Below are 16,453 nucleotides of genomic sequence, written 5' to 3' on the forward strand. Positions count from 1 at the left end.
GCATGCAGGTTTTTTGGGTGCAACAGTACAAGCTGAATCAAAGCTACCATGCAATTTTATTGTTGTTTTTAATTAAGACATGCCTCATTCCCTGGCTGCAGCAGATCTTATTCTTAAAAGCATAACGATTTGTCTCAAAACAAGAAATAACATTCACAGCCTGGGGTGAATCTTTGTGTTTGTTAAGAGACTGAAGTTGAAGTATTGGTTTATAACGCATTATTCTAGTGAAAGACCCTACTGTCAGAGGTCGGGGTAGGGCAGGTGGAAATGTCTGCACACACCTGTAGTAAAGTTACATGACAGAAGTTGCAGTGCTATGAAAGCTGGAATAAACAATTGTAATAGGAACAAAATACTTCATAAAGATCCCCAGCACTATCTGATTAGGATATATTGTGGAGCACAGCATTCATTTTACATTGTATCATCTGGGAACGTCATCTACAGCAGGCTGTTCTTGAAAATTATAGGTATAGCTGGTTGACAACAACAGCATTTTATTTATGTGAAAAATGACTGGTCTCAGCATAAGACTATGAGCTAGGCAAGCCTGAGCTTCAAATGTAGAGCTGAAGCCATTTCCAGATTATTTCCAAAGCACCTGAACTCTTAGTCTCAGTCTTCCCTTTGTAAAACCATCACTTAACTGGCAGAAAAAAATGTGAGAACTCCTCAAGGTAATTCCCTTTGACAATGATAAATGCAATATAAATGCTTGTTACACATGCTTTTTCTTTTCTACAGGCTAACCTACGCCTACCCATCAAAGCACATAACTGATGTATAACTGTTCACAGAAGACACACCGCTACACTTAAAATACTACAAGCAACCATACTTACTGCAGACAGTACAGGTGAGAAAACTCAGGAAGCTCTATTCCCACAGGTGACAATACAATCTATGAATATGAGGCTATGTACATTTATTTCTCAATCATTTTTATTTCAAATGAGCTCTCTTACAAGCAAAAAATCTTCCTTTTTCTCTGATATCCACCTCTGAATACCCAGACTCAGTATCAAGCTAGGTCCTTAGGCATCCTGGTCCTTACCAGTACTAGAGGTTTTACAGGACAAATTATATTTTGATTATATGTGTACAGCCTTTTAATTCCCTGTTTATGACTCTCACAGCACCTATTGCCTTCAATAACTTAGTCATATGTGTTCAATTAGAATTCAATAAACAATTCTGTTGGTCAAGAATGTAACACAGAACCCAACTCTCCCCTTTTCATCAGGATAGCTCTACAGTGTTAACAGGAATGAAAGCTTAGAAGGTACCACTGCGACAGAGTGGGTTTCCTTTAAATAAATATGCTCATTTGGAGAAAAAGAAACAAAGTGAATTACTCCTTAAAAACTAAATGTAGCAATATTAAAATACAAATACAAGGTATTTAAAGCCTAGCCACTGGTTTTAGTTTATATGGAACTCATAGATATATTTCTTATCTATCATGCAAATGTCTACTACTTCTCCAAAAGGGATTTAACTCTGAAAGGTCCTGCACTCCCCACCAAATCCCACCAAAAACTATTTTTATTAAGGACTATTTTCACACAGATGAATGAGAGCAATTGCAGGGACTGTTCAAGGGAAGAGATTCAATGAACCAATAAGCTACAAATATGTGATTTCCAGTAACTATATTTACACAGTATTCTATAAAGTATAGATATATTATATAAAGTGAACATTTTTGGTTACAAAAGTCTAGGTTTAGATACATTGGTTTAAAGTGAAAAATGCTTATTTTTACTACTCACTTTAGACAAAGAGTTCTGTCTAAGGCTGTAGAACATGCTGTCATGACAATCTCTTCTCAGCTCGTGACAACCATAAGAAATTACTTAACGCACTTTTCAAAATTAAAATAATTGGACAAAATCAGTCTTTTGCCTCAGTAAAAATACACTGCCCACTAGAAGTAAAATTGCTGGATATTTCACATATCACATTTTTTGAATGGAAGCTTTACATTCACCTTTTCAGTGTAATATAGCTAATACTATTTTTAAAAAAAAGAAAAAAAGCGATATTGAACACTGTTTTTCTTTACGTTGTCATGATGTGTAACTTCTTCCTTTTCAACAGCGCAGAGCTATATTTCCTCACAAAATTACTTGTTTTTCTGCTTGCTTTAGAGTTTATTTTCAGTTAATAAAAGAAACGTTGTACAATGACCAGTATATCTAGCTTACCTGAAAGCAAATTAAAAGATCAGTTATAGCCTCTTCTCTTCAGGGTAATTTATGTCTTAAAAGGAGCTACACAGGCTCAAAGCAGCAATTCATCCTCTAGTGAGGGAGTGTGACAAAGATTTCTATCATCAAAATCAAGGGTGAAAAAAGCTGATTGAAGTTGTACAAAAACTTCCACACAGCTTCATAGATACTCCCAAGTCCTACACAGCAGCTATGGCTGGGCTGATCTCTGCTCAAAATGGATCATAAATGTGTCTCAAAACAAATTCAAAGGCCAGAATACCACATTTAGTGTATTACATATAAACCATAAACAGAATCACAAGAATGTTAATCTACATTTGTAAGGCTTGGTATTCCTTTCACTTAAACTTATGTAAACCAGAGCTGCAGTCAAGTAAATGAGATAAATTTCAATAGCAAAGGATCTAATGCATACAATGCTTTCACATTAGGATGTGCATGCAAAATCCCTCTAAAATAGTACACAATAGCTTCTCTGTTGATTTCAAATAAGCCAAACTGTGTATACAAATTCATGATCTGGTCTCTAGTTACAAACGTTCTCCTACCACTGTGTGTAATAACATTCCTTCTCACACTTTATTATGTATTACTACGTCTTGATGAACTTCAAATAGCCTCATTAAAGAGCACTGAGAACAACAGTGCATTTGAATGACCAATGCTAGTTATTGTCGGGTGAACCATTCAGCAGTCTGACCATCAGATACAACCTCTTCCTATGTCCCAATGGAGGCTGCTGGAAATAAGCATCTTCTACATTTAACTTAAATGCAAAAGGCCTCAGATCCTTTCAGTTGCTTTTCATTAGATGCTTGACCAATGCTAAAGGATTCCCTTTGCTGCCTTCTGTGCCTTATGTGTTAGAGCACTGATTTTCAGAGATGCTGGGCATCCATAACTTTTCCTAGGTCAATAAGCTGTACGGAAATAATCTATTCAAAAATGCACTGAATGGAACTAAAAGAAAATACTTACCACATAAATAGTCTAAAGTGTTAATTTGTCAGGATACGGTCTCTCTAGATTCCTTATACATGAAGCCACTGTATCCTGGACCAAAACTGCCACATAATAAGTTTTGCTATCATCTGATCCAAGGTCTATTAAWATACACAGAAAAATTTCAGTAATTCTCAACAAGGTTTAGATTAGAATAAATTTATTACTCAAAATTTATTTCTTGATTTTCAGCTGTTATTCAACAGACTTGCTTTCTGTGCTAACTCTTAATCTACCTCATTTGTTTTCACAGCAGCAGTAAGTTTTACTGTCTGTATTTGTTAGTCCTGATGATTCAACATACCTAAGTAAAGGCAAGCTAGATTCTGTTTCTTTTGGCACAGAGTCAACGGACTTCCAACATGAGAGACAATGAGGTAAATATGTATCACTACAGTGAAGGCAAAAGGATTACACAGATATAAACAAATAAATAATTTGGCCAGCAGAATACCCATTATTGCTTGTGATGGAAAACCGTAAGAGTTTACCTTCGTATTTGTTACTGAGTGAAGGATTTTTACTGAAGAACTTTCCATTGATTCCAATAAGATAATTAAAGTTCCATAAACAGTGTTTATTATAATCATGCATTATGGAATTTATTTAAGCAATAAGTCATGAAGTGTATTTATTAATATCCACTACTCTTTCCTAATACTGCCTGTTCCTTTTCTTCATTTTTTGGGAGACAGGGAAAAGAAGAAAAGATTCTTGACTCTTCAGCAAGGTGTTTGGGCTCACAGTGATAATTTTCCGTAAAGTTAATGAAGACTGAAAGTGTTCCATTTCAAATCAGTACCACATGATTTTCCCACCACTTCAGAACACTCTAGTGACTGAAGGTACTTTCTCCCTGGAGGCCTGGAAAGTGATGGATTGAATTCTAAAAATGAACTCTGCTGTGACAGCAATGGCTTAACCTTAACTTTGAAGTTTGCATGACTTTCCATAGGAGTTCTACCTGAGCACAGACAGTCCAATTTATAAGTGTTTAAAAATCTCAATACACATACAAGAAACTGAAGATTTCTATTCATTTCTGACAAATATTGACAATTTTCATTTTTCTGCATGAGTAAGAACACCTGTATCAGTGAAAAAGAGGGAGAAGAGGTTCACATTCAGTTCAGGAGAACACAGGTTACCATTATTCAGAAAGGGCAATAGAAGGACAATGTTTATTTACAGAAGGGATACTCTAAGTATTCCAGCCCCAAAGCACAAATTTCCCAGTGGACACAGTCCTCCTACCCAGTAACAGTCATCTCTGAATAAATACTACTGTGACAGAAGACCCAGGAAAAGGGAATAAGGGCATCTTCTGAGAAACCTTAGCGAATTTGGAGTTTGATTCTTTGTTCTGAGTGATATAAGAAAGTGCCAGTAAAACTTCAGAATGTACATTTAAAAAGCATTTCCATCTCCAGCAGTATAAGAGAGAGACAGGGAGGTCTACTGTCCCAGTAAAAGTAGTAGAACTGCAGCTTTACCATGTGAACTGTTATCCAAAAGTTTCCTAACTTCGATCTGATTATTAATTTAACAGCAAATTCCATTAAAGAAAGGTGAAATGGTAGAATCAGTTGTCTAGAAACAACAATTTTAATCATGTTGTATGGTGCTGTTTTAATTATGCAAAATACCATGAAGTAACAAACTGTTTATGCATGAAATGGGTAATTTATACATTATACATTATTATGATAATTGGATGATGCTATCTTCTTAGCTCTTCCCTCCTCCTCTTCAAACACATATTTCTCAACTGGAGTAATAGTTAGAGAAATACCTGTTCCAGGCTGGAATAATGATGAGTTACATTTTTCCTACTGGCCTTCCAAACAAAGGACACTTTCTCTGAAGAACTGAATCAACAGCCACACAAGCCTACAGAAAGAATAATGAATATTTCATAATGTCCTAAGTGTGATGTTTTTAACAACATTACAAGGATGACAACAATGAAGCAAAAGAAGAATACACAGATTTGGGATTGTCACCATACTTAACTCCAACATCATTATTGTTGTTTACTTGATTTTTTTTCGGGGGGAGGGAGGTGAAGGAAGCATTGGTTGTGGTTTTTTTCCTCTTTTCTATAAATGATAATGTAAATGAAAAATTATCATTTAAAACTACTTGGTTTCATTTGATTTTTATTACAATCTTAATGTTAACTCACATTAACAAATACAATAACAGTTCGTGCTTTACTCCCAGAGTTAAACAGAATAATGAATCCACTGCAAGCACTGAAAACCTATTTGAAGAAAACATTTTCACATTTCAAATATTTCACAGGACTAGGCAGCGCCCAAACAGTGATTCTAGCCTAAATACTGCAGCTACACCATTCTAGAGACTTTGGTTTGTCAAAGGCTGGGCAGGTTTCTTGGAAGATTAAAAACATAATAATAAATGTGTTTTGCTAACAGATTCGGAAGGCAGAGAAGAGCACGTTGGAAACGCTGCGCGCGGGGAGGCGGCGGGAGCGCTGCTGGGCCGCGCGGCGGGGGAGCGGGGGAGCAGGGGCCGGGCCCCGCTGGGGCGCCCGGAGGCTGCGCGGCGCGCGGAGCTGTCTGCGGTGCTGAACGGGAGGCGGCGGGGAACACCCCACGCACCTGGTGGACACGAGGTGCCTCCGCTCCTCCACTGCTTAGCAACTACAGTCTAACCAAAATATAGTAATAATAAAAATAACCACCGCAAGCCTGTTTGTCTCACATCCATGTAATGCTCTTGAGGAGCAACTCTATAAGTCTTATGAAATCTCCTTTCCAAAATAGGACCTTCGGCAGGTCTGGGACAGGCAAACTCCTAGCCTGGTTTAACTATTTGCCGTCAAAGCAGAACGCACAGGCAAGGTCATTTAAACGGACAGGTTACAGTCACCTTCTATGCCATTAGACACTGCCATAGGCTTGCTTGCAGTATGGCTCTTCAGCCTTCCTACCAAGAAATCAAAAGACTACTGAAAAAGCTGAAAAAGCCAATTTTGGTTAGCAGGTATTTTAGGTCGCCAGGTACTTCTAAATATTAAACCTGCAAGTGGTAGTTATTGCTAAACTTTCACCTTATTCCCCAACATATTTTGGTTCATGTTTCATAGAAGAAACTGTTTTTTTCCTTTGGCAGGTTTGCTTCTATCAGACTGTAAAACATACCACACTGCAAGCAGAGTATGTTGATGTTCTTCTGTTCTACACAAAAAATTGTTTTCTCAGTGAACTCCTGCTAATGTACACTATACTTACTGGTAAAGTCTAAGTACCTTTCAGAAAAAAATGAAAAGGAATGACCAAATTTGAACAGGATTAACAAATAGCTGGTGCAAACAGTCCTCCAGGACACAACCAACCATCTGTGGGCATGATTCTACAGACCTCATTCATGGAAGACTCCACTGCACTTAGATGGCATTTGCCTGAATTAAAGGCTGGAGAAATTGACCTTAGAAGAATCTCTTTAGAAAACAGGCAGCTTTAAGATTATTTAAAAACCATGACATTATTGGGGTTATGCACTCTTTTTTTTTTTTTAAACCTGGAGTAGGTTCCATACATTTCTAAGCCAAAGTATTTTAAAGGTACCTCTTGTTTTCAGATTTCAGCTGTAGCATAAGTTTATCACCATAGACAGATGTAAATGTTGCTCTGCATGTTTTTCATTTTATTTTTTGAGAAGTGGATGTGTATAAACATACTATGACTAAATTAAAAAGTTATCAGATACCTAATAGCTAGTGGTGGTACAATGCCCTTTCCTTCCAACAGTCTCCTTGAAAAGAGAACTTCCCCTTCGTTTTTAAAATGAATAAGAGCCCATTGGAGCTGCAGCTTAGTCCAAGCCCTGCCATGATCACTGCAGTCTACAGTGTCTCTCAGACAAAAACATAGGGTTTGACTGTTTTACAAACAGGTATGCTTGTGTTCTATAACCTGCAGTGCTGAAAACAACATTAACCTTAAGTCATGCGATTGCACAACTTCTCCATGCAGTACATGAGGAAGTTCTTTTAAATGATCAATAAAAAAAAAAAAGAAGAAATGCAACTGAAGTTTTTTGAAAGATTGTTTTTTATGATCCATAACAAATCTTTGAAAGACTGAAAATTTGTATCTCTTTAGCTGAAAAAAATATAAATGCTGGAGTAACTTACTGTATGCTGATGCATACAGACACCTATAACTGTTTGGTTATCTTGTATATGATTTCATATTTAAAGTCTCTGAAAAATGCATAAAATAATCCAAATCCTTACAGAGCTTGTTTTTTCAGCTTTGTTCTTAGTTCCTCAAGCACCACTTATAGCAAGGTACACTGGAGAAGAATGCTCCCACATTGCAGCAGCTACATTTATTTATTTTTCCACAAACAAAGAAACCTCATCAGCATTCCAATAGTTTCTAGTGATATTCTTTTATAGTAATACTTATTTATTGAGTACAATAAGGTTAAGCAGTTGTCCACCTTTGATACTAATGCAAAGAAACTGGGTTCTGTGCCAGAAATAGAAGTTTTGCATGTGTAAAGACTGCAGGGCAAGATCCAGTTTGGCAAACAGTTCAGTAACACAATACTTTCTTTAACATTAGTCTAGGTAAAAGACCAGGGTACCCTTTCACATAAGAACTACTACAGTACCCATTTGCATAGAAAAAGGGAACTATACAATTCTTAATTTTTTTTTCTTAATTGGTACAACCAAAAAAAGCCTTCTTTGCCCTTGAAAACTGTCATTCCAGCCAGTATCCCAAGGTCTCTCCAACTGTAAGTAGAAAAAGTACCAATATATCTATGGATAAGATATTTTTCATTTCAAAACTTTGAAAACTGTTATATGTTTCAATTTAACTGAAATCCCAAATTTTCATCTCTTGATCAAAAACAATCAGAACTCAGTAAAGCAGAACATGGGGCAACTTCTGTTAGACTTGTTCTGTGGCTTTGATCAATACGTTCTCCCTACCTTTAGCCCTACCTGTCTTGACAGTTTTCCTCTGTCACGTTCCCTGGTGGCTGCAATTTCTGTTGCATTAAATAAAACAAGTCCAACATAGATGTTCCCCATCTCTTTAAATATCCTTCTAGTGTATGGTAGTTTCTGAGACTGCACAATGAAGATTTACATACCTAGAAGTTAGTGAAGCCTTTTCCCTGACAATTAAGCCTGCCATCCAAAGGAAATGCACAACATAAAATTTAGTTACTGGGAAATAAAAGAGCACTGTTCTATGTCTGCTACAGAAGACAGAAGGTATGTTATAGAGAAAGTGTCTTGTAACATCGGGACGAAGTGATCCTACAGCATAATTGCAGGTGACAGCCCCTAGCAGGCAAAGCTTCCTGGCACGTATATGTCATGTAGCCTATCATATTTCTCTCCAGGGCTGAAATATGTTCACYGAACTTCGGGCAACACTAAGTGGTTGTTTTTGTTTTGTGGACCGGCGGGAAGTGCGAAGTACTTACCACAGCAATACCTTTAGAAAAACCGACTCTGCAACCGCCGCTACACCAACTCTCAGTAATTCCCAAAGCAAAGCATTACCTGGATTTCCCTTGCGTGGTACACAATAATGAGGCCGAGCAGGATAATCGTGGAGAGGCTAATAAGGCATTTCAGAGCGAGGGAATACAGCGACTCCTGCAACGGGAAGACACGGGCGTCCCTCAGGGACCCGCGCGCACGCACCGAGCTGCCCAGCGCCGGGGGTCGCCTCGCCTAACGGCTGCCGGGGGAGGGGCGGGGGTCGCCTCGCCTAACGGCTGCCGGGGGAGGGGCGGGGGTCGACTCGTCTAACGGCTGCCGGGGCCGGGGGGTGGGGGGAGGGGCGGGGCCGCCTCGCCTAACGGCTGCCGGGGCCGGGGGTCGCCTCGCCCCAGGGCTGCCGGGGCCGGGGGAAGGGGGTCGCCTCGCCCGGCGCCGAAGGGCCCGAAGCGGCGGCGGCGGCGGGCGCGGGTGGTACCTTGGTGTAGGCGCCCCAGGACAGCTCGGTCTCGATGACCATGACCACGATGCCGAACATGCCGAAGATGAGCGCGTAGTCGCTGAGGCGCTTGCGCTTCTCGAAGAGCGCCCGGCGGTGCCCCAGCTTGTAGCCGATGTTCTGGTTCTTCTTCTTGCTGGACTTGCTGCCGCCGTTGTTGGGGGCGCCGGGGCCCGGGCCGGGGCCGGCGGGGCCGTAGAGCGCCAGGTTGTTGGAGTTGTTGTGCTCGGGCTTGGACACCACGATCTCTGGGGCGGCGGCGGCGGGGCTGGGGCTGGCGAGCGGCGGCTGGAGCGGCTGCGCCTCGGAGTCCAGCTCGTGGAGGTTCCTGCGGGACGAGCTCAGGTTGCTGAGCGGCCGCATGACGCCGCCGTTGTACCTGCAGCTGCTCATGGCTATTTCGGTGAAGGGGTTGCTCTCCCGGCGCTGCTGCTGCTGCTGCTGGTGATGGTGGTGATGGTGATGGTGGTGGTGAGTGCTGCCGCTGCTGACAGTGCTGCTGGGGCTGGCTGCCTGCTGCTGCTGCAGGCTATGGCACTGGTGGTACTGGGGGTACTGGTGGGGCTGCCTAGCCGAGCCGGCATGGCTGGAGGGGGTCAGCTCGCTGACGTTCAGCTGGCTGCCCTGCCGGGAGGAGGCGGCGGAGGAGAGCGGCGACGAGTGCGTCCGGAAGGCGCCCGAGAGGGGCGAAGAGGTGCGGAGCAGCAGGGGCAGGTTATCCCCCGCTGCTGCCGCAGCAGCCCCGTAGTAGGCGCAGTTGTTGCACTGGAGGCATGGGCTGTGCTGCTGCTGCTGGAGGAGGCTCTGCTTGTCCTGGCCGTGCGACGGCGGCGGCTGGCACTGCGGCGGCGGCGGGCGCTGCTGCTGCTCGGCGCAGAAGCCCGGCGGGAACTGCAGCGGGGTTTCCATGCCCGCGCCGTTAAAGCCGCAGGAGGACCAGGCGGTGCTGCGCCCTGCGCAATGCGTTATGGTCGGCAGGGGAGAGTCCTGCTGCCGCCACCGAGGGCCCATCCCGGCTCCCGTAGAATCCAACCGCCGCGTCCGATTGGTCGGGCGGACCAAAACAAGGGGCATCACGTCACCTGGAGGGGCGACAAGCCACAGCGTAAGGCGGCGGGGGCGGGGCGGAGCCGCGGGGTCCCCCTGCCCGCCCGCCCCCCGCCCGCGGGAGATACCGCTCCCCCCCGCCGCCGCGGCTTCCCCGCTCGCCGCCCCGCGGAAACGCGGGGTCAGGGAGGCCGCGCGCGCCCGCTCCGGGATCGCCCTCCCCGGGGACGGGCCGCCGCGGCGGGGCGCCCCGCGCGCCCGCTCCGCTCCGCTCCCCGCGCCCGCTCCCCGGCCCGGCCCGGCCCCGCCGCCGCCGCCGCTCACATCTGCGCCGCCGCCGGAACATGGGCGCCCGCCGCGCTCCGGAGCTGTCCAGCGCCGCCCCGCCGCCGCCGCCCTGCAAGACACAGCGGCGCCCTAAGCGGCCCGGCCCGCGGCGGGAGTCTGCCGGGCCTCCCGCGCCGCGCCGCCCGGCGAGGCCTGGCCACCCGCGGTTATTTCCGACGCTCGCAGCCCCGCGACGAGCGGGAGAGCTCTGCCTTCGGCCACGCTTTTTCGCAGCTGCCCGAGGCGGTCAGTGGCAGCGCGGCAGGCCGCGGCCGGGGCCACCTGCGGGGTGACCTGCGGGCTGGAGCCCTTCCCCAAGGGGCTGCCAGGGCTCACCGCCCAAAGAGGACCCCGGCACCGAGGAACAGAGCTGCTGCCGGGACCCCCTCTCCTGGCATGGTGTTCCACAGCAATCCTTAAGTTGGTCACCTGCTACCATTTTGCCTCTTCCCCTTCCTTTTCCTTCCCAAACTCTCACTGAATAATGCATTCTGGCAGCTCCCTTACACAGAGCAATGTCTGAACGAGACACAGGCTCTTTTCTGCATTTATTTAAGGAAAGAATCGTGAAAAAGGTAAGTGATTTACTTTATTATAGCTATGCCATTCTTGTTACCTGGCTGACATTATAAGAGGCGTTTCTTTTTTTTTTTTTTCCAGTCAGGCATCACTGTGCAGATTGAAAATTCAGCTGTAAAATTGCACTTTAATAGCCTGGAAGGTCTCTTTACATCTTCAACTTCTCTCTAATATTAAAGACAACATTCACAAAGCCCTTCTAGGACAAAAGCCTACACCTGTATAATTTCTGTATCTCACACAGTGTTCAGTTTCCGTTGACACTCTGCAGACTTGAATGGCTTGCATTTGCAGTTATTTGGGTGAGGTGCTATGACTGACTAAGTTTTTAAATATGTTCTGCTACAAAATTTCAGTTATATAATTCTTAGCCAAAATGTACCTTTTAAAGCAAGCACGTATTGCATATATACAATCAAACAACCCTTGCTAATGCAGTAAAGGTTATGGTTCAAATATATAGGTAGATTATTCTGAAAGTGACCAACAATTAGAATCTTTGAGTACGCTTACACAGCATAGGCTATTCTGAAAAGCACCCATAAATAGGGGTGTATATGATACACAGCATCGTCATGCCTTCTGGTATGTCACAAATTGTTTAATAATCAAGTTCTGAATAAAAACACGCTTACACATTCCTGCCTAAATGATAAAGCACTTTCTAAATACATCAGTCTGCACTTTTAAATTACAAAGTGTATTTGGATGATCTCCTTTGCAGTCAGTTCTCTCGAGCATCCAAGACCAAAAAAAAAAGGAAGCTTTTAGTTTTAAGAATAAACAAGCTGCTTAACACAGCTTCAGATCTTCCGTTGCCTGTTTGTAAAAAACACAGTGCTATAATTCTGTCTCAGTGGTCCTATTTTGCCTGTGTTTTCAAACACAYGAATCAGAAAATCTTAGTGAAAATATGTTTCTATCATGGTGTAAATAAAAGTTCTGCACAAATGTGCTGTCGGAATATATGCTTTATGAAGTAATTAAAGATTTAGATATGCTTAGCTTTCATTCGTCCTTCTCTGTACATGTCATGTCCCTAATGTTTGCTTAAATATACTTTCTTTAAAGTGTTCTTTTTAACAGAAGATAAAGTCCTCAGGATCTAGTTTAGCATGAAAGACTTCAACAGATTTGTAAATCTGCATATTTTATTTGGAAGTCAACAAGGATATGTCCTGGAATTTCATCTACTCTGATCATGTAAGGTTTTTATTAGAATTGTGAAGAAAAAAATTGATCTTTTAAAAATCTTAGTAGACTACAATATAAATACATGATTGTTGTGTTTAAAAGGGGAAATGATTGCATTTCTTTCTCTAATTCATATGTAACAGCTACAAATCCCAATTTTAATATATCTGCTGCTGACAGCCTATTTATTTGTAGAACTGGGCAAGGACATTGCTGTTACTAGCTTTTGCATATTTCATCTACTTGCTTGATAGTTTCATTATGCCAATAAACAAATGAATGTTCCTGTGTTTAACACAAGAGGTCATACTAATCACACATCATGTTATAAAACTAATCAGTTAGAGGTTTTATTTCAGTTCCATTGTACAATTTGGGGTATCTTATCACAGTTTCAAGGTCTAAAGTAAGAACTGGTGACAGTTTGCTGCTTCACAGCTAGAGAGGCAAACCTTCCTCTCTATGACAGTAATGAGTGAGCTGGAATAGCAAGATGCCATTTAATCTAATGAACATCMTTTTAAAATATTTTTAAAGTTCACTTTTAAAAATGAGTGTATTTCATTTCAGAAATAAAGTATTGATGTGAATTGAATCGTTATATTCTTTTATATCGCCAAAAAATTAGCATGGGCAGCTTAGAACTGCTAAGACTTACTAAGATGGGAACAGGGAACCCCTACAGAACAAATATGATCTCTTTGGGTTTGGGGGCTTTTTATTTTTAGTACCTTTTCATTATACACTGGGTGGAACTACTCTTACTAATTATCATAGGTCCTGCTGCTGCTTTGCCAAAGAGGCTGTTTTTACATATATACATGTGTTCATTTGTATAAAAGGTGTGTGAGAGAGAGACAGAGACAATTACTGCAGATCTCATTTGATAATGATTATTATGGGAGATGGTTGGAAAACATGTTTTTTTTCCAAACCCACTAATTGCAAGAACAAGATAGATACTGTTGAGCAAAACTGTACCAGCAGCAGGACAGGAAGCTCAACAGATATAGGAAAAATTAGATTTCTGAGAGCAAATAAAAACTCTATGAAATATCTGAAGTGACAGCTAATGGCTAGCCATTTTAAAATCTCACATAACAACATCCAAAGAAGATACAACACCTACAAGATACAATAAAAGCTATTAGAAAGCTATTTTGGCTTTTAGCCTGTTGCCCTTACTCACGCCAGACCCCTGTTACAGTCACTGAGAGTTTTGTGCTTATAAAAATGTCCAAAGATATAGGAAAAGAACAGAAGAGGAATAGAATAGAATAGAATAGAATAGGAAATTCTATTCTATAACAGCATTTTGGCCTCAAAGCATATCCTGCACAAGACCTTGAGTTTCTGGAAAGCACTGAAGGAAAAGCAGTTTTGTCCACTTCAAAAAAAAGCAAGCAGGTATGTAGCTGAGTATGTACACAGAAAGATGCCATTCAGTGAAAGCAGAGTCACGTCAAGAAAAATAGAGCGAACACAGACAGCAATAGGGTATCACAAGACCATTCAGGGGTATCCATGCAGCAATAAAAATGCTTTGTGAGACAATACCAAAATGATTGCAGTACAGCTGCCAAGACTATGAGATGAAAACTAACCGTGTGAGCCACACGTGTAAGCTACCTTTTGTGCACCATCTGGTAGGGCTTCACTCACCAAATGGCTCTGACATTCACCCCGGCAGCTTCTGTCACCTATTTCTGTGCTCTAGCTGGAATCCCACCCCTGCTGGCCCTGCGCTGACTTCCAGGACTTCTGATACAGTCCCACAATCCTGGCAGAAGGAGAGGAAATACCAAATAATGACTCCATGCAGATGGTACAAGGACGTATTAGGAGGAGGCATGCTTTACGGTTTCTACTTTGGGTTTCGTACTCTTCCGCTAATCTGCACATTCCTCTGTTCCTCCAGCGTATCACCAATGAAAATGCAGATTGGTTCTAGATCGAAACCAGCATGTGTGGAAGGTGGCGTTTAGGATATGCAAAAGCTAAGGGCCCTGGATTGGCAGTTTTAACACTCTGATCAAGATTTTCAAAAGTGGGGATGCTCTTGTTCCTGGGGATGCGGCCTAAGAAATAAGAACAATATTCAGAAAAGCTGCACACTTTTCGTCCGGTAAACGGGCCCTCTTAAAGGGATGTGTTTTTCTTTTTTTTGCTAACAAAAATTTTATTACTATTAAGCAAATTTAAAATATTGGATGGGATTTGCAAAACAGCTGGGAAAAGCATTTCTTCCCTTAATTCACTTATCCACCCTTTCTGGATGTCTTTATAGCATTTGGAGCTCAGATAAACAAAATGATTTCATTTTTTGTCCCTGCTTTTTTTTCCTCATTACCAGGATATCCTGCCACCCAGGAGGAATTTCTTATCTAGCTAATTGCATCAGCTTTAATACTATTTTGTACAGCCTTTGCAGGTGCTCAGCAGGTGACTACTACATTATTTTTAATTTGGCTACCCTTTTATTATTATTATCTCACAGTTTGGGGCAGTTTTGTAATAGAACTTTAACACAGGGCAATCACTGGTATCATAATATCATTTAATATTTCTGTTTCAGCCTATGCAAAAGTAGAGAGGGACTTGGGGTGAGGTGGAGGGTTATCAAGTGTGTGACCCTACTCTTAACATTACAGAATGCAGTATTTAAATAATTTTGACCTGTTAAGTCCAGTGAGACAGTGTCTACATCTAAGTATAATGCCATACCCAGTAAAGTTGGCAGTGCACAAGTTGAACATCTTAGCAGCGCTCCTCATCTCCATAAAATATGTCATACTTCTGAATCATGTAGCAATTGATTCCAAGTAATTAGGAGTCATTTGCCCATATTTGGAAAATAATTTTTTTTTCCATTGATACTTTATCATCAGTGCTTTCATTTTGCCATCAAAACATAGTTATCATGGATTTGTACCGGCATTGTAGTTGGAAAATTCATATTAGCACACTTTACTTATTAAGCTGTAAAACATGAAGAATAGGCTTTGTTTTTATCAGATGACAGATATATGGTGTGTATGGTTGATTTCAAATCTTAAACGCACTATATATAAGGTTCTTATATCTACAGTCAGTAGCCATCACARTTCAGAACGTGTAGGAAGAGTAAGTTGCTTCTTTGGTTGTATTTACTGGGGGCCATTTTATTTGTTCCTACAGTTCTGATGCCCTGAAAGATGCTACAACTTCTACAGAATATTCAAATCCCAGGTCACAAGAGTCCATCAGCTTGTTATTATCATCCTCATGACTAAATCATACCTACAGCCTTTTGAATACATTCATATTATAAACAAATGTCATTATATGTTGTGGCCCCATTTGTAGCAATTATATCTCCCACAAGTTAATACACTTGCAGAATAAATGGAAGCAGAGGAAGAGATGAAAGCCAGTGTCCAGTTTTGTGTCATCTGTGGTACCACGTTCTATTTGATACAGACTTAATTGTACTTGTGTGGTTGGATTTTTAATTCTTGAGATGGCTGACTTGGGGAATGAGTTTGGGGCAGAGGAATGGGGATGTGACTGATAGAAGAGCATCTCACTTCTTTCCTAGCTAGGCAGGTCTGCATCACCTCCTCCTTTCCACTCCTCTCCACTTTATCTGTTTCAACCTGCTGTCCTGCACATGACAGGGTCTTCTTTACCCTCCTCCCTACTGCAGAGGTGATAGGGCATTTATGTTTATAGTGACTGACAGCACCTCCAGTTCAAATGATGGAAGTCAGGGAAGAATTATGCTGCTCTTCAGCTGTTGACAAAGTAGGCTGTTACTAAAGCAATCTGTGCTTCAAGCTGGCTCTGGTTTGAAAAGTCCAGCAACCCAACAACTATTTGAGGTGATATTCCTTTCTTATGCAACTAACAGATAGAAAGGTGGACAAGAAAGGCAAATATGCGGGGAAAAATAAGGTATTTCCCCACAAGTAATTTGGCTAGACTTTCACAGAATCACAGAATCACTGAGGTTGGAAGGGACCTCTGGAGATCATCTAGTCCAACCCCCCTGCTCAAGCAGGGTCACCTAGAGCACATTGCACAGGATTGCATCCA

At 42.1% G+C, this 16,453-nt stretch overlaps 1 protein-coding gene across 2 annotated transcripts in view; it reads right to left on the bottom strand.

Moving 5' to 3' along the window:
- The window catches only part of KCNN2 (potassium calcium-activated channel subfamily N member 2), a 76,756-nt gene extending 66,450 nt beyond the window's left edge, over positions 1–10,306 (bottom strand). The window contains exons 1-2 of one of the 2 annotated variants that reach the window (XM_026059891.1): positions 9,212–10,306; positions 8,794–8,889 (exon numbers count right to left, since the gene is read on the bottom strand). In XM_026059891.1, the coding sequence (XP_025915676.1) occupies positions 8,794–8,889; positions 9,212–10,306 (1,191 nt within the window). The remainder of the gene's footprint in view (positions 1–8,793; positions 8,890–9,211) is intronic. The other variant, XM_026059892.1, reaches the window with a different exon arrangement.
- Positions 10,307–16,453: the final 6,147 nt, after the last annotated feature.

Source organism: Apteryx rowi, unplaced genomic scaffold, assembly GCF_003343035.1.
Source record: "Apteryx rowi isolate R43461 unplaced genomic scaffold, aptRow1 scaffold_161, whole genome shotgun sequence".
NCBI lineage: Eukaryota > Metazoa > Chordata > Aves > Apterygiformes > Apterygidae > Apteryx > Apteryx rowi.